The sequence below is a fragment of the Bos indicus genome, chromosome 9 (genome assembly GCF_029378745.1).
Source record: "Bos indicus isolate NIAB-ARS_2022 breed Sahiwal x Tharparkar chromosome 9, NIAB-ARS_B.indTharparkar_mat_pri_1.0, whole genome shotgun sequence".
NCBI classification, from domain to species: Eukaryota; Metazoa; Chordata; class Mammalia; order Artiodactyla; family Bovidae; genus Bos; species Bos indicus.
In genome coordinates, this window is record NC_091768.1 from 100,899,643 (window position 1) to 100,925,827 (window position 26,185).

Genomic DNA, 26,185 nt, shown 5'->3' on the forward strand with positions numbered 1-26,185 from the left:
ACCTCGGTGGTATTCGATTAAATCCCTGGGCACTCTCTCTCGACTAGACTGACCCATAAGACTCACCATCCAAGCCCCTTACACAGGAGGCAGACTGGTCCTGACTCCTCTGCTCTCACCCCCCGTGACTGCCCGTCGCCCCCCCAGGAGAAGCGCTGCCCCGACCCCAGCATCTCTCCCTGCCCCCTCATTTCTGCTGTGTGTCGTCCTCAATGTGCCTGTTCCCGGGACGGTACCATGAGCAGTACTGAAGGTACATCCTGCTGCATCCTGAGGTCCCACAGCCTTCTGCCCTCAGGGTCTTTGCACATGCCCTCCTGCTGTCTGGAAGCCCCCAGACATGGATATGATTCCCCCTCTTCTTTCGGGCATCTCTCCAGCATCTTAGGAGGCAGAACTCCCCTCAGCAGCTGTGAAATGGCATCCTCCTCACCACCCTGCCCACCCTCTCCTTCCCCGGCTTTACTTTCACTCACAGCAGTAAGCGCCGTCTGACATAGTCCCCAATTTGCTGGTTGGTTTGTCTGCCCCCTCTGCAATGCAAGCTCCAGGACTCCAGGGACCTGGCATTTGGCTACAGCTGAGTCTCCACCATTGAGGACAACGCCCAGCAAGCAGTATGTCCTCAACAAATGTGAGTAATGAATGAATCAACAATAATAACTCCAGTAATGGGCTAGTTACAAAGAGGTGAAACGGGTGTCCTTGTCTATGGCTGATGAGAGTTTAATTTGTTACAACCACCGTGCAATTTCACAATCTGGACATTGTGACAAATCTAGAAGAAAATTCATGCATGTGCCATTTTACACAGAAACCTACTTACACGGAAATTGACTTTGCATAGTTTCAGAAATTACGGTCTCAAATAAAGTTTGTTCATTGAAGTTGCAAACGTCCATTTCATTGAAAAGAAAATTTTAAGAACAAATTAAATAGTCAATAATCCACAAGGAAATCAGTTCACTTCAGTCGCTCAGTCATGTCCAACTCTTTGTGACTCCATGAATTGCAGCACGCCAGGCCTCCCTGTCCATCACCAACTCCCGGAGTTCACGCAAACTCATGTCCATTGAGTCGGTGATGCCATCCAGCCATCTCATCCTCTGTCATTCCCTTCTCCTCCTGCCCCCAATCCCTCCCAGCATCAGAGTCTCTTCCAATGAGTCAACTTTTCACATGAGGAAATAGTTATATCAATTAAGATATAGCCACACCATAGAATATGATGTAGCCATTCAAAAATAAAGCAGATTGTCATTTTCTTACTTAAAATGATGATTCTAATATAATGTCAAATAATGACAAGTTGCAAAGCTATTATAAGTTGATATAATTTAGTTAAACTATATGCTGCTGCTGCTGCTAAGTTGCTTCAGTTATTTCTGACTCTGTGCGACCCCATAGACGGCAGCCCACCAGGTTCCCCGGCCCTGGGATTCTCCAGGCAAGAACACTGGAGTGGGTTGCCATTTCCTTCTCCAGTGCATGCATGCATGCTAAGGCGCTTCAGTCGTGTCCGACTCTGTGCAACCCCATGGACAGCAGCCCACCAGCCTCCTCTGTCCACAGAATTCTCTAGGCAAGAATACTGGAGTGGGTTGCCATTTCCTTCTCCCAGTTAAACTATATAGGCACCTATTAATTTATAGTTACAATTTATCATTAATTAGTAATATAAGTGCACAAGCATTGTTTTTGTTTAGTCGCTAGGTCGTGTCCCACACTTGGCAACCCCAGGGACTGTAGCCCGCCAGGCTTCTCTGTCTGTGGGATTTCCCAGGCAAGAATACTGGAGTGGGCAGCCATTCCCTTCTCCAAGGGATCTTCCTGACCCAGGGATCCAACCTGGGTCTCTTGCATTGGCAGATGGATTCTTTACCACAGAGCCACCAGGGAGGCCCATGCACAAGCTTGCTATATGGATGGACATATGCATCAAACACAAGATACACAGAGAGAGCGCCGAAGGCCATCCCTTGAGTCAGCATTGTGAGTATCTTGGGGAGATAGACTTTCTTGGGATGATAGCATGCACAGTATAAATATTTATAGTCAAGATAAAGGGTTAAAACCACACAGACAAAACCAGGATTCTGGTCCCTTCCAACATGCAAGGTAGACCAACATGCAGACAGTGGTCCAGAATATTGCCTTTCATGACAGTATAAATAGTGAATACGTTCTGCCTGCAAGGCTTTACCCCTTCGCATGGTGATCCACGGAAGCCAGCCAGTGTGGACGCCTCTGCTGCACGGAGCTTGAAGTGTTGTGGAGATGCGCCTCCCAGCTGCCCCCGGCCATGCAAGCACATGTTCCTGAGGACTGTGGCAGGTGGGCTGCAGAGGACGGGACAGCCCGGGAGACACGTGCCTGGCAGAGTGCCCTCCAGGAGGGAACCCACTCAGGGACACGTGTGAAACGCCTTCTGCTCCTGGGAACACGTAGGGCATATGACGGGCTGAGATGCTCTTTCTACAGCAACGCACAGGAACTTGAAGCTTAACTGCTGGGTGACCTGTAGGTGTGAGGGGCCTGGGGACTGTGGTTTACGCATGTTAAAAGCAGAGTGCGACCACTGTCTCTATTCACGAACACCAGCACACCTGGCTCACCCTGGCGCTACCCTGCCATCTGCTCCTGGACCCCAGTGGCCACTTTCAGAAAACAATTGATTCACCTGCTCCTCCCTCACCCCAAACTTATGCCAAGTGTATATCCTCTGTGTTGGTACTCCTGCTTCTCTCTGAGCCTCTTTCTCTTTCAAAGCCCAGCATTCCCAAAGCATCTCTGATGGACCCTCCTGGCGTCACCTGGTCCCTGGAGACCTTGAACTTGAGGCAACCTCTGTGCTTCCTCTAGCCTAACATGTGGGACTTGGACATTAAAGGTTTATGTAAGCAAATCTATGTCACCCAATACGTCTAACTTAAGACTGAAACCCTCATGTTTATACTCCACTTATCTTTGACCTTCACAACAGCCAAAGAACAAAGAAACCAGACTTGCACTGGCTTTAAGTGCTCAGACCATATTACAGGCAAGGCAAGGATAAAAACAAATTCCAACTCACGCAGTTGTCATGAAGGTCAAAATCAGGTAACAGGTGCAGTGTAAAGGACCAGGCCAGGTTTGTAACTCTGTGAAACACTGTATCATTCACTATCAGTAAAGACGATTTAATTAAATGGAGATTTATTACACAACTGCATTTTGTTAAATGTTTATACTTAAACTTGCATTTAATCTATGTTGTAGCAGTGCTGAATTTCCTATTCCTATCAAATAATTGAAAGTATTTTTTTTTCCTGAAGAAAGTTATTGATTGAAAGCAGAAATTACTCTAGGAACAACTATTGTTATGAACATGTATTTACAAAGTAAAATGAATCACATGAATACATGTATTTAATTCAATATCTTGAGAAGAATACAAAGACCACATTGACCTTATTGGAGATTAAAACGACAAAGTGAAATGTATCTTCTTCAATGTTTACCTCCACAAACCCACATCGCACGTACATGGTGGTTGTGAATTTTCATAGGCCATTCTTCCAGCCACTTAAGAGATATCAGTCTCTTTCAATTTTGCAAATTCTTTAATAAATCCCCAAAGGTTCCTTAAAATAGAAAACAGATGAGTACAATGGGTTAGAGAAAAAGTACATGAATCATAAAAGAAAATTTCAAAACAAACGTCTATTAAAACACATTCACTCACACACGCATAGTGAGACTTGCACCCTCCCCTTCCATTTTAAAGGGTGTTTGTCACAGATGCTTGGCCTTGGATGCGGCGAAGGTTCTCTGCATATGGGCCCAGGCCTCTGCAACACTTTCCAGGCCAAGGAGTTTGTGCCGCAGAGGTGGGTTTACCTTAATGACGCTGCAGAGCTTAGTCGCTCAGTCGTGTCTGACTCTTTATGACCCAGTGGCGTGTAGCCCACCAGGCTTCTCTGTCCATGGGATTCTCCAGGCCAGAATACTGGAGTGGGCAGCTGTTCCCTTCTCCAGGGGATCTTCCCAACGCAGAGATCGAACCCAGGTCTCCCACATCATAGGCGGATTCTTTACCATCTGAGCCACCAGGAAAACCCAAGAACACTGGAGTGTGTAGCCTATCCCTTCTCCAGGGGATCATCCTGACCCAGGAATCGAACTGGGGTCTCCTGCACTGCAGGTGGAGTCTTTACCAGTAGAGCTACCCGGGAAGCCCTTACCTTAATGATGTTTGATGTGTGCTTAGCCGCTCAGTCATGTCTGACTCTTTGCGACCCCATGGACTGTAGCCCTCCAGGCTCCTCTGTCCATGGGGATTCTCCAGGCAAGAATACTGGAGTGAGTTGCCATGCCCTCCTCCATGGGAACTTCCCAACTCAGTGATCAAACGCAGGTCTCCCGCATTGCAGGTGGATTCTTTACCATCTGAGCCATGATATCACCTGAGTTTATTCTCATTCACAACGCTCTGGAGGACTCTTCCAAATGCTGTGTTTGCATTTCCGTGTTCTTTTCCATTGAGAACACCCGACGTAATGCAAGGCCTCCCAGAACCCGGATCTCCCTGTGTGGTTCAACCAGCACCCAGCCTAACACCGTTTCTCCTTTCTCTAACACGTAAGCTGGCAAGTCTGATGGTCCATTTTCTGACTCTTTTGCAGCTAAGGGTCGCCTTGGTACCCAGTGAGATACAGTGGAAGTCCCTGGGGCAGGCTTTCCTACCTAAATCCAACAGAACAGACTCACCGTGGGATGCCAGCTGTCCTACGATTCCCCCCTCTTCCTTCCCCCTGGGACAGGGACCCGTGCCTAAAGACAGCCAGGCGGCCACCCTCAGGCCACCACCCGAGGGCAGCAGGGAAGGAAAAGAGCTCCGACTCCTTGATTCCACTGAACCTGTACCACCACCAACTAAATGTCTTTTTACCTGTTGATACAACAAGCTTTTCCCATATTTAAACTGTCAGTGGTTTTTCCAGCCGTCTCAAATGCTGAGGGTTGAACAATGGTACCAACTCAAAGAAAGTTAACTCTGTAAAATCTAAACTTAGGTAAGAGATAATAATAGTCGGCATTTGATTTTTAAGTTAAATCTTTCAGACTAATACATGTATAGGTTTTTCCATGTATCACTACCAATACACAAAAATTTATCATGTATTTAGTATCACGATTCTCCAAGCCAGGCTTCAGCAATGTGTGAACCGTGAACTTCCTGATGTTCAAGCTGCTTTTAGAAAAGGCAGAGGAACCAGAGATCAAATTGCCAACATCTGCTGGATCATGGAAAAAGCAAGAGAGTTCCAGAAAAACATCTATTTCTGCTTTATTGACTATGCCAAAGCCGTTGACTGTGTGGATCACAACAAACTGTGGAAAATTCTGAAAGAGATGGGAATACCAGACCACCTGATCTGCCTCTTGAGAAATCTGTATGCAGGTCAGGAAGAAACAGTTAGAACTGGACATGGAACAACAGACTGGTTCCAAATAGGAAAAGGAGTTCGTCAAGGCTATATATTGTCACCTTGTTTATTTAACTTATATGCAGAGTACATCATGAGAAATGCTGGACTGGAAGAAACACAAGCTGGAATCAAGATTGCCAGGAGAAATATCAATAACCTCAGATATGCAGATGACACCACCCTTACGGCAGAAAGTGAAGAGGAACTAAAAAGCCTCTTGATGAAAGTGAAAGAGGAGAGTGAAAAAGTTGGCTTAAAGCTCAACATTCAGAAAACGAAGATCATGGCATCTGGTCCCATCACTTCATGGCAAATAGATGGGGAAACAGTGGAAACAGTGTCAGACTTTATTTTCTTGGACTCCAAAATCACTACAGATGGTGACTGCAGCCATGAAATTAAAAGATGCTTACTCCTTGGAAGGAAGGTTATGACCAACCTAGATAGCATATTGAAAAGCAAAGACATTACTTTGCCAACAAAGGTCCATCTAGTCAAGGCTATGGTTTTTCCTGTTGTCATGTATGGATGTGAGAGTTGGACTGTGAAGAAGGCTGAGAGCCAAAGAATTGATGTTTTTTGAACTGTGGTGTTGGAGAAGACTCTTGAGAGTCCCATGGACTGCAAGGAGATCCAAACAGTCCATTCTAAAGGAGATCAGCCCCAGGATTTCTTTGGAAGCAATGATGCTAAAGCTGAAACTCCAGTACTTTGGCCACCTCATGCAAAGAGTTGACTCATTGGAAAAGACTCTGATGCTGGGAGGGATTGGGGGCAGGAGGAGAAGGGGATGACAGAGGATGAGATGGCAGGATGGCATCACTGACTCAATGGACATGAGTCTGAGTGAACTCCGGGAGTTGGTGATGGACAGGGAGGCCTGGCGTGCTGTGATTCATGGGGTTGCAAAGAGTCGGACACGACTGAGCGACTGATCTGATCTGATCTGAAGGTATGCAATTTGAGAAAAGAAAGCCACCCACAGCCACACGCCTTCCCCCTTTCCTGATCCTTCCCCTTGAGGAATCACCTTCAACTCTTCAGTTTTTTCCCCCAAAATATATATTTCTATATTGCTAAATAATACATATGATGGAGATTTAAACCTTGGACCAAGCATTCTTAAGCAAAGGAAAAGATGTCACATATGTAATGTACGTGAAGTTAACACTCAGGAACCCACAGACTTCAGAAGCATCGTCCAGGTCATCTCTTGTGAATGGATGGCTTTAAGGGCTCCAGCGTCACGGTATGACAGTTGCTCCATCAGAGCTTCAATACTCACTGCTGCTCCTCCTCTCTCAGCTTGTTCCTCCCCATGATCTGCTTTACGAAGTTCACAATAAACTACCAAGAATTAAAAACCACTTGGTCACATACAACGGCACGGTACTGGTCGTGGGCAACATCAGTAATGTTGCCAGTCGCATCCAAATGCATTACCACCTCTAGCATCAGGCATAACATGCTGATTAATGCCAAATATAATGCAGAGAGGTGCACGTGGGTAGTCAAGGTAGCACTGCGAGCCATTAAGCAGCAGATTGTTACCATGCATTGTGGAAGGCTATCGTGAGACGTCATTAAGGGAGCCATGGCATTCATAAACTCATGACAATTCTTTGTTATGAGCGGTGGGTTAGAGAAATGGTCAGTTCTGATGGACACATTCAACTATTAAAGGGAGAATATTTTCATTAATGTATTAGCTTACACCTGTCCAGTTTTAAGCTAAGGTCAGCATAGCGAGATATTCCTGCCGTGACAGAACATCATGGTTTATAAAGACTGTGCACACACCGCCATACTTGATTCATCACATAGCACAGGAAGGAGCCAGCAGAAACATTTCTATTGAAAAGCAGGCTCTAAACACTTACCTGAATTTTCTTCATTAAAACTTTATTTGCTGTTTCCAACTTTATAGTTTCAGTCTAAAGGAAAAATGGTTTTAAAAGAAAGACAAGCGGTTAACAATATTTGTTAAGTATTTTTCACCATTTATGGAACAAAAAGTATTCTGTGAATGCTATTATTTTAATTTTGAAAGTATTCAATAGCACACCCCTTAGAAACAATGGCTATACAAAGCATGACATGAAGGCTGTTCAGAGAGAGAGGAAAACCCTGGCCCTCGGGTCAGAAAGCAGAGGAGGTGGAGCTTGATGTTGCAAAACACTAGGGGATTTTAGGGGAGTTCCAGAGTAGGCGCATTCCACATATTTTTGGAACTAATAATGGAATTTTTATGGCTGGATACAATATACAAATATAAATGTCAATAGACATCACTGATTATAAACTGCAAAGTTAAGAAAAAGAATTTTTTGAGTTTCCATTCACAATCGCAATAGAAACCAAAAAGTCATGAAACAAAAGTGACAAAAAATCTTTAAGACCAATGCGTTAAAATAAATATAAAATGACCCTAGATGGAGTGTTAATATTAAAAAGCTGTCATCTCTCCCCAAATGAGCACAATAAAAAACCAAGAGTATATACTACTGAAACTGAAAAATTAGTTAATACTGTAAATGAGAATACTCAAGATAATTGTGAACAAAATGATGATGAAGAAGGGATGAAAAGGTTTGCTCCTCCAGAGATGCACCATAATGGAAATCATTCGCGAGTATCAGCATATCGTGAGGCTGGATAATATACAATTAGGGAGTTGGGCTGACTTTACATCCTAATTCTACCACTTGCTCACTGTAAGCTTGATCAAGTTACTGAGCGTATGTATGCCTTGGTTTCCCCGTATGAAAAAGGGGGTTAATAAAAACATCTATCTTTTTGGGTTGTTTGGAATTAAATCAAATAGTATTTTTGTACTATTTACAGCAATATCTGTGCATCGTAAACCTGTGATACATTTAGTTATTTTTTCTTCTGGTTAGAAATAACATTTCAAATCCAGACCCAGGAATCAGTTATCTAATAGGATAATAAATGCAGCTCTATTATATCCTCCAGTATTTGAATTAAGGAGCCAAATGTAAATAACAAATATTTAAAGTAATATAAATTATTGACATGGAATCATATAGAATCTTCTATTTCCCAGGTTTAAAAGAGGTTTCAATATTGAAAGCAAAGTTTACATGATTTTGCATTATAGCATGCTCAGAACACATAAAGTTGTAACTGGTTTCTGCTGTTTAAGCATTCAGTTATAAAATAGTGTTTCTTTTTAGGACATTATTACGTTTAAAAAGTGGGGGCAGACTCTCAGTGAAAACACAGAAAGAAATCCGACCAGATTATTTTCAAAGAGACACAAGAGAATCCAAAGCAAGTTTGGACCACCACCACCTTCCTATAATTAGGCTTTAAAAATAAAGTAGGGTTGGGAAAATGTATGAAAGTCTGTAACCAGGAGAAAAAAGGATAATCACATATGACTTACAAACTCTATAAGTAGAAGTTATATTTAATAAGATTTTACACAATTTAAAATTGTGTAAATTTTAACTTAAGAAGTAGGCCATCATAGCACTTCAAAACATTAGATCATACATAATACACATAATAATTTATGGGTATCAAGATCATAATTTTATTGTTATCCAGAAAATGGTTAGCAACAGTTGTTCAGGTCTAATACAGCAGGTTCTCAATGGCAGTAATTAATCCTATCTTCCAGCATAATGTGAAACTAACTGTACACATAACCTTGGGGTCAATGTGGCTCGATAGAAATTATAAGGACTTTGGGGCCCAGAAGATTTAAGCTGAATCCCAGATTTGCCCCCTGTGTCTCATGCCATATTGGGTGGGTCGCTTAGCTTCTCTAGGCTTCAGATTAAACTACTTAGCAAACACTGGACCCTAAATGATGCCCGTCATTATCTTTACGACAAGCATTTTCCATATAAAATTGCTAATTTCTAAGAGATGTCACTTGGGCTGGAAGAGATTCGGTCTGACCCTTAATAGGGCTCTACAGAATTTTTATCACCTTCACTGTCGTCGTTTCAGCTGTGCTTACATGCATGCTAAGTTGCTCAGTCGTGTCCGACTCTTTGAGACCCCATGTGCTGTAGCCCTCCAGGCTCCTCTGTCCATGGGATTCTCTAGGCAAGAAAACTGGAGGGGGTTGCCATGCCTTCTTCCAGGGGATCTTGTCGACCCAAGGATGGAACCTATGTCTCTTATGTCTCCTGCTTTGGCAGGCAGGTTCTCTACAGCTAGCGCCACCTGGGAAGACCTAGTTTAGCTACATCTCTTAATTATTCTATTCATTTGCTACAAAGTGGTTGAAATGAAAAATGTTTAGACCAAATGTTATATTTTGCCGCCATTGAATGTCAAATCACTTCATATGTTTGCCAAGGTCTTCCAGCAAAATAACAATACAGACATTGAAAAAAAAACAATTTGCATACCTCTAAGCTTTTGATCTTACTTTCAGTGATTTGCAAAATTCCAGTATGAACAAAGCTTGTTTTAATTAGTCTTTCAAGAGCTTGAATCTCATCCCATTTATGAAGTACTTCACACCTCTTTTTTTCAACCTTCTCAATAAGAGTAAGGTTCTCCTCCTTCACGACCTTTTTCTCAGGTGATTCTGGAATATTTTTTTAAAAACAACATATTCTGTGTTTAATGCCTTAATTCTTATTAGTAACATTATGTATTAACAATACTAAGTACATTGTATATAGTTATAAAATATAATGTAATTCAAACTTCAAGCACGTCAATAAAGATTATGAGAGCCAAATTAAGTATATATGTTTCACTGCCTTAGTGTAGATATATATTTTCCTATCTTTTCCTATTGAAAATATAAACAGTAAAGGCAAGGATAGCAACTGAAATAAAAGGGGAAAAAATGATCAGACCCAAGAATGGGGTGTCCCTCCTTTAATTCATTTATGTACTTGATGAGTCTTTATCGAGTACCTAGCACAGCATGGGCAAGGAGCAAGGATGACTCTGCTGCAGGCATGGGACTAAGGTGAGAGCAGGAAGACGCACAGGAGTCAGGTGAGTGGGAGGGCGTGGGGAGCAGGCAGAGGGGCAGAGCTGACGCCTTCCGGAAGGGGGAATTTGCACGGTACGGTGGGGGCACCGAGGGCCAGGGGAGAAGCAGGAAATCAGAACACTACAAGGAGCAGGCGGCAGATCGTAAAGGTCTTCTAGCCCATGGGAGGAAACCAGTCAAAGCCGTTTGAAGAGGTCTGAAGCCAGCCTGGCCACTTACGACCAGCCATGTTGTGGCTGAGGGGCAGAGAGTGAAGACGCCGCCACTGGTACCCCGACTCAAGCCTCCATGTGTCTGGAGATGCCATTCATTGAAACTTCCAAGGACAGGCAAATGCAGAGAGGAAAGCTATACCTTGGACTTGCTGAGCTGGCACTCAGGTGCCATGTGCAGTAGGCCGTGGCATATACTGACCGTAAGCCTGAAAAGGTGTTACAGCAGGAAAGAGATCTAGACTCAAAGACGTGTGCATTGAGCCAAAAACATGCTGAGCTCCAACAAAGATCGGTATTTAAGGAGCCGAGAGATGGAGGCAGAAAATAACTCAAGGGTAAGGATGCACTGTTCTCAGTCAGCACAGGTAGGCTCTGATGAGTCGAAAGACTTAATTCTTTGAGAAAGAACAGCTGCTTTTTTTTTTTAATGGAAAAATGCCATGAGCAAGAGTGATCTTACCTGCTGATACACACCAAGTCACTGCTGTCATTCAAACTTGCCCAATTTGGAAGAAGGGAAAAGTGTGAAGGTGCGTTCTGAAACCTGGGTGACTAAGTCCAGCAGACGCTGGAGAAGCAGACTTGCCGGAGCAGAGGCAGTCATGCTTAAGCTTCTGACGTGAGTTCTGGGAGAGCCAGCGAAAACGTCTCTGATTCCCATCTCAATCCAAGCTGAAGGTTTCACCCGAAATAAGTAACTGGCAGCAAGGAAGACAGAAGGTGCAGAAAGCCACTCACACGGCCCAACTGTGCCTTCTCTTTCTACCTAAAGAGGAAGACCGTGGCATCAAAACAGGGGGACTCCACAGAAAATGCGTTTGTCTGGAGGAGGCTCAGGAATGAGAAATCTTCAGAAAGAGAATCCAGGAGGATGCAGGTAGGGTCCTGGGTTTCTTTAAGTGTTTGAATCCGTGTCAGAAACAGCTAGGACCAAATATTAAGAAAAGATTACTACAGGCCTAGAAAGTTGGTAACTTCTTTTTGCTTATTATTTTTATGAGCCTTTGCCATGTTATTCTGTTAGCGTTTAGCAATAAAGTGTTACACTTTTTTAAATGGTGGCAAGTTTTAAGAAATAGCAGGAGACAGAAGACCAGGGAGCTCCAGTCTCATCTTGCAACCTGTCTGGAGAGGAGCCAACACACGTCCCTGGCAGCATTGTTCACAACAGAAGGCATGCAGCAAACTCGGTGTGCATCAGCAGAGACGAAGATGCAGTACCTGCAACAGAATATCCCATGGGTGTGTGCTAAGTCACTTCAGTCGTGTCCGACTCTCTGCGACCCCATGGACTGTAGCCCGCCAGGCTCCTCTGTCCATGGAACTCTCCAGGCAAGAATACTGGAGTGGGTTGCCACGCCCTCCTCCAGGGGATCTACCCAACCCAGGGATCAAAGCTGCATCTCCTGCATTGCAGGTGGATTCTTATTTTCGATACATTTTTTAAAAACATTAAACAAGAGTGAGCAGGACTGCAGATAGAGAAGGAATCCACCAACCTCTGAGGTCTGGAAGAATCACAAGACCAGGCCGCCTGGAGACTCAGGCCACAAGAAACCCCTGAAAGATGCCCACCAGGTAAACCACACAGGCCTGGCTCATGGGAGAGCAGAAAGAACCAGAGGAGGGAAAACGAAATCCTCTGGGGTCACAACCTTTGAGGCCAAGTTTGCCGAAGAACCCAAGACCATTAGACTTGTGAGAACATCCTCAAAGATGCTGAGATGAAAGCGCGATTCCACGTGAGTTAGTGCGTAACAAGCCTGGAGTGGGAGCGGCACCTGACTGAGCCACAGGGTTAACTGCAGAGGTCAGTGAGAGAGACAGTCACCTGAGCCTGTTTGGGTCATTTAATCCAGCTGTGAATGGTGTGCCCAATTTTGAGATCATTTCTATTATTTCACTGAGTGTGTGAATATTCACAAAATGTCATTAATTTCCCACAAACCGTGTGGCCCTCTTCATGAGTGATGATGGCATGAGGAGGAACCCACAGGCAGAGTGACTCTGCCGTGCCAAGCCCTGTGCTCTTGCATCCTTTCAGATCCTCTTAATGACGAGGGAAGCGCTATCCTTGCCTCCACTGAACAGGCAGCAGTATCACGAAAGCGGTTCACGTAACAGCCATGTGAGTGGGGTGCTGAGGTGTGCAGGTTGAGGCCCATTTGCAAGAGAGGGTGCCCCACACCTGGACAGAACCTTGTTGTCCAGAAAAGCTGACTCCTCTGATGCAAGAATAAAGACGCAAAGTGTCTGGAAACCAGACTGGACCATCCTCCTTGCTGTTACGCTGGAAACCACAGGCCACTGCGACACTTCCTCTATTTCCATCCCCCAGGGATGCCCTGGAGTATTCACAGCTCCCCCCCTAAAACCCACTACGTATTTCAAGACACTTTCTCTAAAATAAACACATTTAGTTCTTCAACACTTCCTCAGCGGAGTTGATTCTCATATTCACACCATTGCGTCAAGGTTCTTAAAATCTATTTCAAGTACTTTGGTTATTCTCTCAACATAAGGTCCTGAATTCATTCAAAGTTTCACTAAAACCGAAGAGATCTTACAGGAAGATGACACGCACATGAGCTGTCTGTGATTACAGCAACTTGACAAGCAAACGTGCCCAAAGCAATAGAAACTGCGATAAACATCTTCACCCAGACAAATCTCTCCAAGAGATCAACTGCTTCCTGTGTCTTTAAAGTACTTTAAACCACTTCAGATAAAAATGAAAACTTACTGAATTTCTAAAGAGCTTGATGGGGGCAGGGGGAGGATAATAACCTCTCTGAAAAACCTTTTCAAACTAGCAGCAGAAGCCGTGAACAGGGAACTAGTCTTGAAGATTCCTCACGCGGAGGTCACGGCAAACCTCGCGTCAGAAGACCAATCACAGGGTTACTTGCCTGCCCGGTTCCTCGCGGCCTCCAGCAGTACACGCTCCTGCTCCAGTTCATTTCTGAGCCTGCGGTTCAGTAAAAATACATCATGATACGTTAGCACCCTGTTCATACCGTCCTCCTTTTCTCTCTCTTATATCACAGACTTAAAAACTGAGAAATAAGAACTGATCCTCTGAGTTTCTAACAATAAAAAGATGACTTGAAGATGTAGATAGAATGAGACTGAATTAGTCAAGTTCAATAAACTAAAGTATCCTTTCTTATCAAGAGTGCCCAAGCCACTAGTTAAAGGAGCTGGTCTTTTAGTGTCTATTGATGTTCCTTTGTGACTTGAATTTTTAAGAAGCAAGGACGAAAAGAAACTAGCCATTTTACACTCAGTTCAGTTCAGTCGCTCAGTCGTGTCCGACTCTTTGTGACCCCATGGACTGCAGTGCGCCAGGCCTCCCTGTCCATCACCAACTCCCAGAGTTTACTCAAACTCATGTCCATCAAGTCAGTGATGCCATCCAACCATCTCATCCTCTGTCGTCCCCTTCTCCTCCTGCCTTCAATCTTTCCCATTATCAGGGACTTTTCAAAAGAGTCAGCTCTTAGCATCAGGTGGCCAAAGTATTGGAGTTTCAGCCTCAACATCAGTCCTTTCAATGAACACCCAGGACTGATCTCCTTTAGGATGGACTGGTTGGATTTCCTTGCAGTCCAAGGGACTCTCAGAGTCTTCTCCAACACCACAGGTCAAGAGAATCAATTCTTTGGCGCGCAGCTTTCTTTATAGTCCAACTCTCACATCCATCCATGACCACTGGAAAAACCATAGCCTTGACTAGATGGACCTTTGTTGGCAAAGTAATGTCTCTGCTTTTTAATATGCTGTCTAGGTTGGTCATAACTTTTCTTCCAAGGAGCATTTTACCCTCTGAGACCAATAATGAAATAATAATGAGGCCAATAATAATAGTGTAATCCCAGACAGACCAACCGCGATCACCCTCCCCACCTGTCGTCGTGGTCCAGGGCCGCTCTGAGGGCAGTCATGAGCACCCTCAGCTCCTCCCTGGCCCACTCCACATCCGCCGTCTTCACCTTCCCCTTCTGCAGACTCTGGACCTGAGTCAGCAACGACTGGGCAGGACAAGGCCAGGATGGGTGAGACAAACAGAAAACAAGGGTGAGAATTTTCTCTGTTAATACGGTGTGTCCAAGATGTCCGGGGTCAAATGCATAGTAAAATAGTAAACAGAAGGGATGGGCCTGAAGGAGGAATATTGGAGAAGGGATAAGTTGTCAGGTGAAGGTCTGGGTAAGGTATATATATATATATATAAAATTTTAATTTGGAGTCTTTATTTCCCTAAGAAATTAAAAAGTGGTGGGGGATTTCATTGCTCGTTTGTGTGGGGAAAGAAAATGCTGAATAAAACACTTCATGAGTATTATTATCAGCACTGTGATTATTTTTCTAAATGTATTAAAAACAATATTAATCCAATGGCTGCAAAGTAATGATTCTCAAATGTGGTGAAACAAAACTCTCTGGCTCGTTTGGGTGACGGGGGCCAAGTTTCCAGGAAGAAGGATCTAGAGCCCCGCCGGCCTGCGGACGCTTTCATTCTGGTGTTTGGTGGGGATGTGGGCAGACGTGGTCCTCAGTGACTCAGCCTCAGAAAGCAAAGAGCAAGGCAGACCCCAGCTGAAGCCTTTGCTTACTCCTGCCGAACAGAGGCTTCTTTCTGAAGCACGAATCGCTCAAGGCAAGGAAACAATGCCGGAGTGTGATTCCCTATTGAGTCAGAACTGCCCTCCTCATCAGGCCATGATCTTTGTTTCTTTGTTTAATAGACACAATGAGACTCTCTCCTTCCCAAGAGACACGATTTTTAAACTTTATTGAAAATGTCAGAAGTCGCCTTAGCGACAGTGCCATATTCTCTGAGCTGTGTGCGTGATAACGTCATCGCTGCCGTCCATTTTCCTTCCCGAGCATCCACACGTGTGACCTACGCCCGGAGAGAAGCCCTGGAAGGTGTCACAGAGAATCCAAGGTCACCCCACGTCTTTTAAGATCAGTAACCTTCCTGCTCAGACACCAAAGTGTCGGCCTTCAGTGGGACGCTGGCTGGATACGCTGTAATCTGGAACTCACTAGAAAGACCTAGGTGCCACCTACAAAGCGGGTCACCATCAGTAGGGGGGACCTCAACGAGCAGAGAGGCAAAGCCATGTCTGAGCAAAGCAAGCCCAGGAGAGCAGGTCACGGAGGACAAGCCTGCGCAGGTCACCAAGAACTGGCGGCCAGAGGTGGCGGCCAAATCAAGAAACATGCGCGCCTCCCTGGCCGCCCCTCGCTGTCGCCAGGAGCAGAGGGCCAGTCCGTCACGGTGTCCTCATGGACATAAGGCTCACGCCTATTAAAAGTACCCGCTGATCTAAATCATGCAGGCACAAATGGGGCTTCCAAGATTCAGGCTGTTTCCCTGTGCTCAGGAAATATTAAAGAAGAAACAGGCTCTGTTTAAGACATGCATGACCGACTGTTACCTTATACTGTTCTGTGGGATGGTTCTTCAGAAGTAATAGCATGTAGAGTTCATATTCTTCCTACAGAAAAAAAAAAAGAGAGAGAGAAGAAAAAAGAAAGAAAAAAAGGAAATGAGTAAGAAAGGAAGGTGGGAGGGAGGGAGAAAGAAAGAAAAAGAAAGTAGAAAAAGATCCATTGGAAATGTTATGAGATTACTGTACAATGTAACTTTCTTTGCATATGTAAAGAGGCTAAGGAGTGTCAGTTCAGAATATTTTTAAAATATAACAATGCTCCTGAAATATATTAAATAACATACACACGGAAATGTGCAAAAATCTCACCATTTTTAAAGCACAATAGAGTATTGACTACTAGGACTCACAAAACACCTGGACACACCTGCAACATGTGACCTTCTGCCACTAGGGGGTGATGTGGATCTGGGCTGCCCTGGTAGCTCAGCTGGTAAAGAAACGTGCAACATGTGACCTTCTGCCACTAGGGGGAGATGTGGATCTGGGCTGCCCTGGTGGCTCAGCTGGTAAAGAAACCACCTGCAATGCAGGAGATCCTGGTTCGATTCCTGGGTTGGGAAGATCCCCTGGAGAAGGGAAAGGCTACCCACTCCAGTATTCTGGCCTGGAGAATTCCATGGATTGTATAGTCCATGGGGTACAAAGAGCCAGACACGACTGAGCAACTTTCACTTCACTTTAACCTGCAGAAAGCTTGAGTGCCAAAGAACCAATGTTTTTGAACTGTGGTGTTGGAGAAGACTCTTGAGAGTCCCTGGGACTGCAAAGAGATTCAACCAGTCCATCCTAAAGGAAATCAGTCCTGAATGTTCATTGGAAGGACTGATGTTGAAGCTGAAACTCCAATCTTTTTACCACCTGATGCGAAGAACCCACTCATTGGAAAAGACCCTGATGTTGGGAAAGATTGAAGGCAGGAGGAGAAGGGGACGACAGAGGATGAGATGGTTGGATGGCATCACTGACTCAATGGACATGAGTTTTAGCAAGCTCCAGGAGATGGTGAAGGATGGGAAGCCTGGCATGCTGCAGTTCATGGGGTTGCAAAGAGTCGGACATGACTGAGCGACTGAACTGAACTGAACCTTCGAGAGGCAGAAGATATTAAGGAGGTGGAAAGAATACACAGAACAACTATACAAAAAAGAGCTTCATGACCCAGATAACCTCGATGGTGTGACCCAGATAACCTCGATGGTGTGATCACTCACACTCACCTAGAGCCAGACATCTTGGAATGTGAAGTCAAGTGGACCTTAGGAAGCATCACTACGAACAAAGCTAGTGGAGGTGATGAAATTCCAGCTGAGCTATTTCAAATCCTAAAAGATGATGCTGTGAAAATGCTGCACTCAATATGCCAGCAAATTTGGAAAACTCAGCAGTGGCCACAGGACTGGAAAAGATCAGTTTTCATTCCAATCCCAAAGAAAGGCAATGCCACAGAATGCTCAAACTACTGCACAATTGCACTCATCTCACACACTAGTAAAGTAATGCTCAAAATTCTCCAAGCCAGGCTTCAACAGTATGTGAACCAAGAAATTTCAGATGTTCTAGCTGGACTTAAAAAAGGCAGAGGAACCAGAGATCAACTTGCCAACATCTGTTGGATCATAGAAAAAGCAAAGGAATTCCAGAAAAACATCTACTTCTGCTTTATTGAATATGCTAAAGCCTTTGAATGTGTGGATCACAACAAACTGTAGAAAATTCTTAAAGAAATGGGAATGCCAGACCACCTTAGCTGCCTCCTGAGAAACCTGTATGCAGGTCAAGAAGCAACAGTTAGAACCATACATGGAATAACAGACTTTTTCCAAGTTGAAAAAGGAGTACATCAAGGCTGTATATTGTCACCCTGCTTGTTTAACTTATATGCAGAGTACATCATGTGAAACGCCGCAGTGGATGAAGCACAAGCTGGAATCAAGATTGCTGCAAGAATTATCAATAACCTCAGATATGCAGATGACACCACCCTTATGGCAGAAAGCAAAGAGGAACTAAAGAGCCTCTTGATGAAGGTGAAAGAGGAGAGCAAAAAAGCTAGCTTAAAACTGAACATTCAAAAAAACAAAAATCGGGGCATCTGGTCCCATCAATTTACAGCAAATGGATGGGAAAACAATGGAAACAGTGACAGACTTTATTTTCTTGGGCTCCCAAATCACTGCAAATGGTGACTGCAGCCATGAAATTAAAAGATGCTTGCTCCTTGGAAGAAAAGCTGCAACAAACCTAGACAGTGTATTAAAAAGCAGAGACATTACTTTGCTGACAAAGATCCATATAATCAAAGCTATGGTTTTACCAGTAACCATGTGTGCATGTGAGAGTTGGACCATAAAGAAAGCTGAGCACCAAAGAATTGATGCTTTTGAACTGTGATGCTGGTGAAGATTCTTGAGCTACCCTTGAACAGCAAGGAGATCAAACCAGTCAATTCTAAAGGAAATCAGTCCTGAATATTCACTGGAAGGGCTGATGCTGGAACTGGAACTCCAATACTTTGGTCACCTGATGGGAAGGGCTGACTGATTGGAAAAGACCCTGATGATGGGAAAGATTGAATGCAGGAGGGGAAGGGGATGACAGAGGATGAGGTGGTTGGATGGAATCACCAACTCAATGGACATAAGTTTGAGCAAGCTCCAGGAGCTGGTGAAGGACGGGAAGCCTGGCATGGGGTCCATGGGGTCACAACGAATCGGACACGACTGAGCAACAGAACAAGAACAACAAACTTCCTAGAGATGAATGCTCCAGGGATGGAGACTGGTCACCATATCCTGCTTTTAAGCCTTATATTTGGGAATGGACAGTAACAGACCCTTCAAGCAGCCTGATTTCAACTCAGCTCTGATATGATGCTCACTTTCAGCAGGAAATGACAACAAACTTAAAACTCCATCAAGATGCATTTAAAATTACATATGGATAGCTTTAGAAGTGTCTGTGTACATTTATGCTCAGTGGATAAGAGTTTATATTATAATTAGGAAGCTTTAGTAGAAAAATATGGGCTTCAGAAGTGAGCTAGCTGGGTGTTTTTCTCACATGGCCCACTTAAAACTCATGTGGCTGCACGCATATTCCTTTGACTCTCCATGAATGATTTTCCTCCTGTGTAGAATGGACACCATGAAACTTGCCAGAATTTCTGTGTGGCCTGAGCTCATGTGTGCAAAACTCATGCATGGCTCTCAACTGTTACCTGGGAGATACGTGTTTCTATTACCTTAATTTCTTTCAAGATATCACCAAATACCAAAGAACTTTTGCAAATATCTTCAAAGACTTCTCCAAAGACCTGGAGTCTGTTGAACTCTTCAGGGTCACAGACACATATTTTCTGGAGCTCCTGAAGGAAAAGAGAACCACCCTGCTTCAGGATGACTTCATTTTCCTTTCTGGTTTAGTTTCTCGGGCGGGGCATTCTGTCAGCTGGGTAGCAAACCACTTGGTGCTGAGGCTCTATGATCGCCTGACTTCATTTATTCCCTTGCATCCTGTAAGTCAAGGGAACAAACAGTGCTTCTCTGCCTCCACAGTGTTTCCAAGGTCCTTCTCTTTCCACCAGTCCTCTCAGCCAAAGCTCTCATCTGCTGCTGCTGCTAAGTCGCTTCAGTCGTGTCCGACTCTGTGTGACCCCAGAGACGGAAGCCCACCAGGCTCCCCGGGCCCTGGGATTCTCCAAGCAAGAACACTGGAGTGGGTTGCCATTTCCTTCTCCAATGAATGAAAGTGAAAAGTGAAAGGGAAGTCGCTCAGTCGTGTCCGACTCTTAGCGACCCCATGGACTACAGCCTACCAGGCTCCTCCATCCATGGGATTTTCCAGGCAAGAGTACTGGAGTGGGGTGCCATTGCCTTCTCCGAAAGCTCTCATCAAGGTTTGGTTATTCCATATGTTGACTCTTTCCTGCATCTTCACCCTTCCAACACCTGGTCCCCAACTAAGTATCACTCTCAGCTCTCCGTAGCGCATCCCATGACGCCTAACCTTCTACAGATGGAGAGACTCCTATGCAGACTTTACCTGCATCCTCAACTCTCTCCTCACCCTCGGTTCGCATTCTTTCATAATGACTCGGGCAAACCTTGTCTCAGCTATTTCTGCTGCCCCAGGGGCATTTCCCTCAGTGTAGCAGCCACTGCTTTCCATTGTGAAAGCACCTCCAAGGCACGTTTTCAAGCTTCTTTTCTTGCACCCTAAGTGTTACCATCTGGGCTTCCCAGGTGGCTCAGCATTTCCACCTGCAATTCAGGAGACTGGGGTTTGATCCCTGAGTTGGGAAAACCCCCATAGAGAAAGAAATGGCAATGCACTCCAGTCTTCTGGCCTGGAGAATCCCATGGACAGAGGAGCCGGGTGCGCTATAGTCCCTAGGGTCGCAAGAGTCAGGTGGGACTCTGACTAAACAACAACTGTCTCACCTACATCACGTGGGATATTCCCAGCCACTGGCAGCCCTTTGCTGTTCCACCTGCAAGAGTCAGAGCAGCCTCGGAGGCTGAGTCTCTGCCCACAGTCTTGAGACCCGGCGGGGGTCTCCATAGCATCACAGAACTGCCCTCCTTACCTGCTCCAGCTTCTTCTCATGGCACCTCGCTGCCTGGCTCCCAGTGAAGTCCCTCATCAAGAGGTCTTGCTTGGCCAGCACTTGTTTCTGGAAGCTCAAGAACTTCCTGTAGCTGTCTGCTTTCGTTATGGCAGCCAAGTGCGAGCTGACGTACTGGAACTCGTCCCTGCCCGGAGGGGACATCACACACTCACGGCTGGACCTCACCTCCTTGTACTTCAGAACCTTCATGTCCGGCAATCTCAGCTCCTCTCGCTTTGGCCGTGCAGGAGAACCCACCTCTCTCAACCCCGCCTTAGGACTCACGTCCTCCTGCGAAGCGTGGGAGGCCTGTGAGGGAGGGTTTAGATACCTGAAGAGCGGTGTGTTCTCAGCATCACTCGGGCCCACCGCTGTGTTGATGGTAAAATGAGCCAAAGCATCTTTCATCTTCTTGACCTTATCAGATAGCCTTTCCGGTCCAAAGACTTTTGACTCCCGGGGCCTGTTGGCATTGGGCCAGTGATACAGGATGGTCTCCGGGGGCCTGTAGAGCTTGTTGGGGTTCAGGTGTCCGGAAGTGTACATGTGGACGTCATCTCTGTGGTTTTTCTGCAGTTGGTTCAGAAGCGTCCGCAGATTGCACAGAGTCTTAACACCTGGTGTCTCACAGTGCTTCCACCTCAGGTAAACTGGTCAGGAAAGACAAGAAGACCAGTAAGTGCCACTCTAGTTCCCCACCAAGGCCATAAAAGGGCCTGTGCACCTGCTGAGCTGGAGACTACGGAGAGGCAAGAGGGCAGGCCAGCCCGGCTGCAGAGGAGGGCTGGGGTAGGGGCACGTGACGGGCAATTCCCATCAGCAAGCCGGGACCCGCAGAGCCGAGAAGGAGGAAGCAGGGACTTGGCTCCAACAGGGAATTAATTTTTAATTTTAATTTATTTATTTTTAAATTGAAGGATAATTGCTTTACAGAATTATGTGGTTTTCTGTCAAGATCCTGGATAAGGAAGGCATTCCCCTCGGCCAGCAGAGGCTCATCTTTGCCGGCAAGCAGCCGGAATACGGCCACACTCTTCTGATTACAGCATCCAGGGGGAGTCGACCGGCAGCTTGTCCTCCGTCTGAGGGGCGGCTGTTCGTTCTTCAGTCTTCTATTCATGACGCCCAATGATGGCATCGTTCTGCCCTCTAGCCATTTACCCCAACTGAAGTTTAGAAATCACCATTCTCAGCAACAGCTGAACCTGTCCAAAATGTTGATGAAGGTTTTGTTGCATGGTAAAAAAAAAAAAAAAAAAAGAGTCGGTCACTTGGCCCCTCCCTTCCCCACTCAGAGGAAGACAGTGACCCACAGAGTGAACCCGGGGCATGTTGATGCGGACCCCAGCTCCCCCCACAAAGGGTCCCAGAAGTAAGGGTCCATTTGGACACTTGGCCCAGGACAAAAGACGACGGGAAAAGCGAGCTTTTGGAGTCCGTTTCCTACTACGCGAGTTCAGAGATCTTACATCATCTCTCTGAAGCAGTTTCTTCAGCAAAATTAGGAGACTCGTCCTACTCAGGACGAGGCTAATTGACAACCAGATGCAATCGCTTTTGGCAGAGAGGCACCTGGCAAGGAGGGGCCGTTCCCTAAATGCTGCCTGCGTCATCCAAGGACTGCGGCGCAGGGAGCACCGCCTAAGGGCTTCCGGGAGGACGTGAGCACGCAGACGCCGCAGAGGAGCGGGAGGGGCCCACTCCCGGCCGGCGAGACCCGAGGCACCCTGCCCGGAGACGCCTGCAGGCGCCCACGAGCGGACGCCACGCTGTCTGCGGCCTGCCTTGTCCCCCGAGCTGGAGGGGCCCCGACGCAGGGCATCGGACCAGGCCCATCTGGACCCTCAAGGCTCCATCGTGAGCTCCCGGAGGCCGAGGCTTTCCCCACGTCCACACCCACTGCCGCCCTCGGTCCGCACGGCCCGAAGGAGGAGGCCCATCCGGAAGGAGGCCCTTTCAGTTCCAGGGAGGGTGAGAGCAGTGGGGTGACCAGCACGGGTCCCCCCACCCAGTGAGTGCCAGCGTGACTTCTGAATTCAGCCTTTCCACCCCACCTGTCGCTCTTCCCTCCTCCCGAGCTAAGGGGGCCAGGGCAAGGCGTCCCGGGACGCCCCCCCTCCTCTGGCCGAGACGAGTTCAGGACGCGTCCCTGACCTCCGCATTATCACCTTAGAGGGAAGGGCTGACAGCACAAAGGGGTGAGGGGTGACAGCGACTCCGCTGTCCGAAAAGCCCTGCATCCAGAGGCCTCACACCCGCGTGGGTCCCCTGCCCCGTGGTGGCACCTCAGGCTGTGGGCTGGCTCTCCACGCTGGGATCACAACTGGCACGTCAGGGTCGGGCCTGGCTGGCTCCTGGACTCCTTGGGGAAATCTGTCCTGGGCCCTGTCCTGTTGGGACAGGATCCAGCTCCTTGCAGCTGTAGGACAGAGGTCCCCACCCCCTTGGTGGCTGCTGGTGGGGATCTTTCCTGGCTCCTGGGTCTGCCCATCTTCCCGATCACATGGCCTCCATCCCTGAGCCAGCCAGCAAGGGCACTCCACATATTTCCCGTGCCCTTGACCTCTGACCCTGCCCCATGCCTGACATCATGTGATTAAGTCAGGCCCACCTGACATGCTCCCTGCCATGAGGTCACCAGTACCAGGGGACACAGTGCAACCAAGGAGCGCTCTCCCCATGTTCAGTCCCAGGGTCCATGCTGGGCAGGGGGCAGCAGGGCCCTGGGTGGAAAGGAATCAGCCTGTCCCTCCTGTGTAGCTGGATCTTGGAGCAATGGGATCATTGAGAATTTCCCTATTAAATAGATTAGTACTTCAAAGAAAGCAGTTAAGAAATGTTAATTAAAATATTAATTAAACAAGTTTCCAATTAAGATATATCTTAATTGATAATCATTCTAATTCATCAAAGGCACCAACACATAAAGAAAACACTAAAAAAACATCACATTAGTTGGGTTTCTCCAGGGAAACAGACCCAGAAGGATGAATATGTTGTTGTTCAATCACTCAGTTGTGTCCAACTCATTGCAATCTCATGGACTGCAGCACGCCAGGCTTCCACGGCCTTCAGTGTCTCCCAGTTTGCTCAAACTGTTGTCCATTGAGTTGGTGATGCCATCCAACCATCTCACCCTCTGTCATCCCCTTCTCCTATCTTCAGTCTCCCCCAGCATTAGGGCCTTTTCCAATGAGTCAGCTCTTCTCATCAGGTGGCCAAAGTATTGGGGCTCCAACTTCAGCATTAGTCCTTCCAATGAATATTCAAGGTTGATTTCCTTTAGGATTGATTGGTTGGATCTCCTTGTAGTCCAAGGGGCTCTCAAGAGTCTGCTCCAACATCACAATTCAAAGTATCATTTCTTCTTTATCGTCCAACTCTCACATCCATACATGACTATGGAAAAACCATCACTTTGATTGTACAGACCTTTGTCAGCAAAATGATGTCTCTGCTTTTTAATATGCAGTCTAGGTTTGTCATAGGTTTCCTTCCAAGGAGCAAGCATTTTTTAATTTCATGGCTGCAGTCACCATCTGCAGTGATTCTGGAGCCCAAGAAAATAATGTCTGTCACGGTTTCCACTTTTTCCCCCATCTATTTTCCATGAAGTGATGGGACCAGATGCCATGATCTTTGTTCTTTGAATGTTTCAAGCCAGCTTTTCACTCTCCTTTTTCACCTTTATCAAGAGACTCTTTAGTTCCTGTTCACTTTCTGTCATTAGAGTGGTATCATCTGTATATCTGAGGTTGTTGATATTTCTCCCAGCAGTCTTGATTCCAGATTGTCATTCATCCAGCCTGGCAATTCACATGACGTACTTTTCAGATAAGTTAAATAAACAAGGTGACAATATGCAGCCTTAATGTACTCCTTTCCCAATTTGGAACCAGTCAGTTATTCCATGTCCAGTTCTAACTGTTGCTTCTTGACCTGCATGCAGATTTCTAAGAAGACAGGTAAGGTAGTCTAGGATAGAGGTTTATTATAAGGAATTGACTCACACAATTATGCAAAAAAAAAAAGCAGAGTCCAAAATCTGCAAGATGGATAGCAGGCTGAAGACAGAGTTCATCCAAATGTCTTCTGCTGGAGGATTTTCTCCTGCTAGTGGGAAGTCAGTCTTTTTCCTTTACGATCTTCAACTGGTTAGATGTGACCCACCCACACAATGGAGGGGAATCTGTCTTACTCAAAGGCTTCTTATTTAAATGTTCATCTCATCCAAAAACACCTCAACAGGAACATCCAGAAGGCTTGACCAAATACACAACACAGTAGCCCATATAAACTGACACATAAAATGCACCATCATGTGTTAGACCAGCTCTCTGTGGAAAACGAGAGGAGGTGACTTAATTGCGATTTTCTTTGTTGATTCTATTCCAAAAAAGGATTTGGAGTCACCAGCAAATTAATTGGCAAGTCATTCCAGACTTAGAATTTGTTTTCCTTAGTTTGCAGAAAGACTTGCCTCACTAGACCTGGAGAATCCAGATTCCATTTCTCTCTGCCAAGATCCTGTGATAAGGACCAGGGCTCCCAAGTCAGCCATGAAAAACTCTGAAGAGTTTTCAACTGTAGACACTGTGATTTGCATATCCTGCCATGTCAGCGTGACAAGCAGGAAAAGAAAAAAGCTGAAAGGATTCATGGAATATTCGGTTCTTTACAAAATGATCAGAGCATAAATTTGCTTTAAGTAAAACCAAACCAACTTCTGAATGGACACTGATAAGGAAGACACAGAAATAGGTTTTTTGGACTAGATTTAAACTAACAAATATTTCAACCAGAGTTTTCTCTCTGACCCCAGTTTATCTGAATCATCAATGCTTTCATGCACTCTGTGTGGTGAGAAAGCAAGAGCTTCAGAGTTCAAAGACCCAGGTGAGACTCTGCTGCCCCATTTGCAAAATCACAATAACCCAGGCTCCAGAGATGTGAAACTAAATCAGAGACAGGGAAGCACTTTGTACACAGTGGTGGACATGTTCTCTGGTGTGTGGTTGTTTATTGAGGACTATAGAAGGGCCGTGTACCAAAGAAACTGTCTCTAAATGTGTCATCTTTAAAAAAAAAAAAAAAAAGAACACAGAAACAGTGTCTAGAAATTTCCTCCTATTTCTCCTCCTCCCAGAGGACACATACACACACACACACATGTCCGACCTCATTTTCTGCCTTTTATTACTGGATTTTCTGAAAAGGCTCTGATTCCTAAATCCAGTCCTAAATCCCAGTGACCCCGGGAGCTGAGTTGCACCGCCAGAAAGGTTTTCATTTTCCACACTGGGTTAGAGAAGTTGGTTCCTAGGCAAACATCCAGCAAACATCAAACACCAAACACAAAACGCTCAGCATCTACTTACATTCAGGCTCCATGTCCTCAGCCATCGCCACCTTCCACCTGCAGCTGCTGAGGCTGGGAG

At 45.8% G+C, this 26,185-nt stretch overlaps 1 protein-coding gene across 3 annotated transcripts; it reads right to left on the reverse strand.

Moving 5' to 3' along the window:
• Window positions 1-705: 705 nt before the first annotated feature.
• On the reverse strand, window positions 706-26,185 carry C9H6orf118 (chromosome 9 C6orf118 homolog). Of its 3 annotated transcripts, none has more exons than XR_002181473.2 (10): window positions 26,126-26,185; window positions 20,727-21,397; window positions 19,383-19,505; window positions 16,124-16,183; window positions 14,583-14,707; window positions 13,586-13,644; window positions 9,860-10,041; window positions 7,352-7,405; window positions 6,655-6,818; window positions 706-3,623 (listed from the first exon to the last, which is right to left on the reverse strand). XR_002181473.2 is itself a non-coding variant. In XM_019967669.2 (10 exons), exons 1-10 carry the CDS (start codon window positions 26,148-26,150, stop codon window positions 3,566-3,568), a joined length of 1,419 nt encoding a protein of 472 aa, XP_019823228.2. In that variant the 5' UTR covers window positions 26,151-26,185; the 3' UTR covers window positions 706-3,565. The 3 variants fall into 3 exon arrangements, 2 of the variants coding, with proteins under 2 accessions (XP_019823228.2, XP_019823229.2); XM_019967669.2 differs by having other exon boundaries at window positions 6,757-6,818; XM_019967670.2 differs by lacking the exon at window positions 19,383-19,505 and having other exon boundaries at window positions 6,757-6,818.

Bases quoted from the DNA above. Each gene is read 5' to 3' on its own strand.
- C9H6orf118 (XM_019967669.2), bottom strand. From the start codon at position 26,150: ATGGCTGAGGACATGGAGCCTGAAT. The intron at 14,708-16,123 runs GTAACAGTCGGT...TGTCCTGCCCAG, and splicing joins ATCCCACAGAACAGTATAAG to TCGTTGCTGACTCAGGTCCA. The intron at 6,819-7,351 runs GTAAGTGTTTAG...AATTCTTGGTAG, and splicing joins TTTTAATGAAGAAAATTCAG to TTTATTGTGAACTTCGTAAA.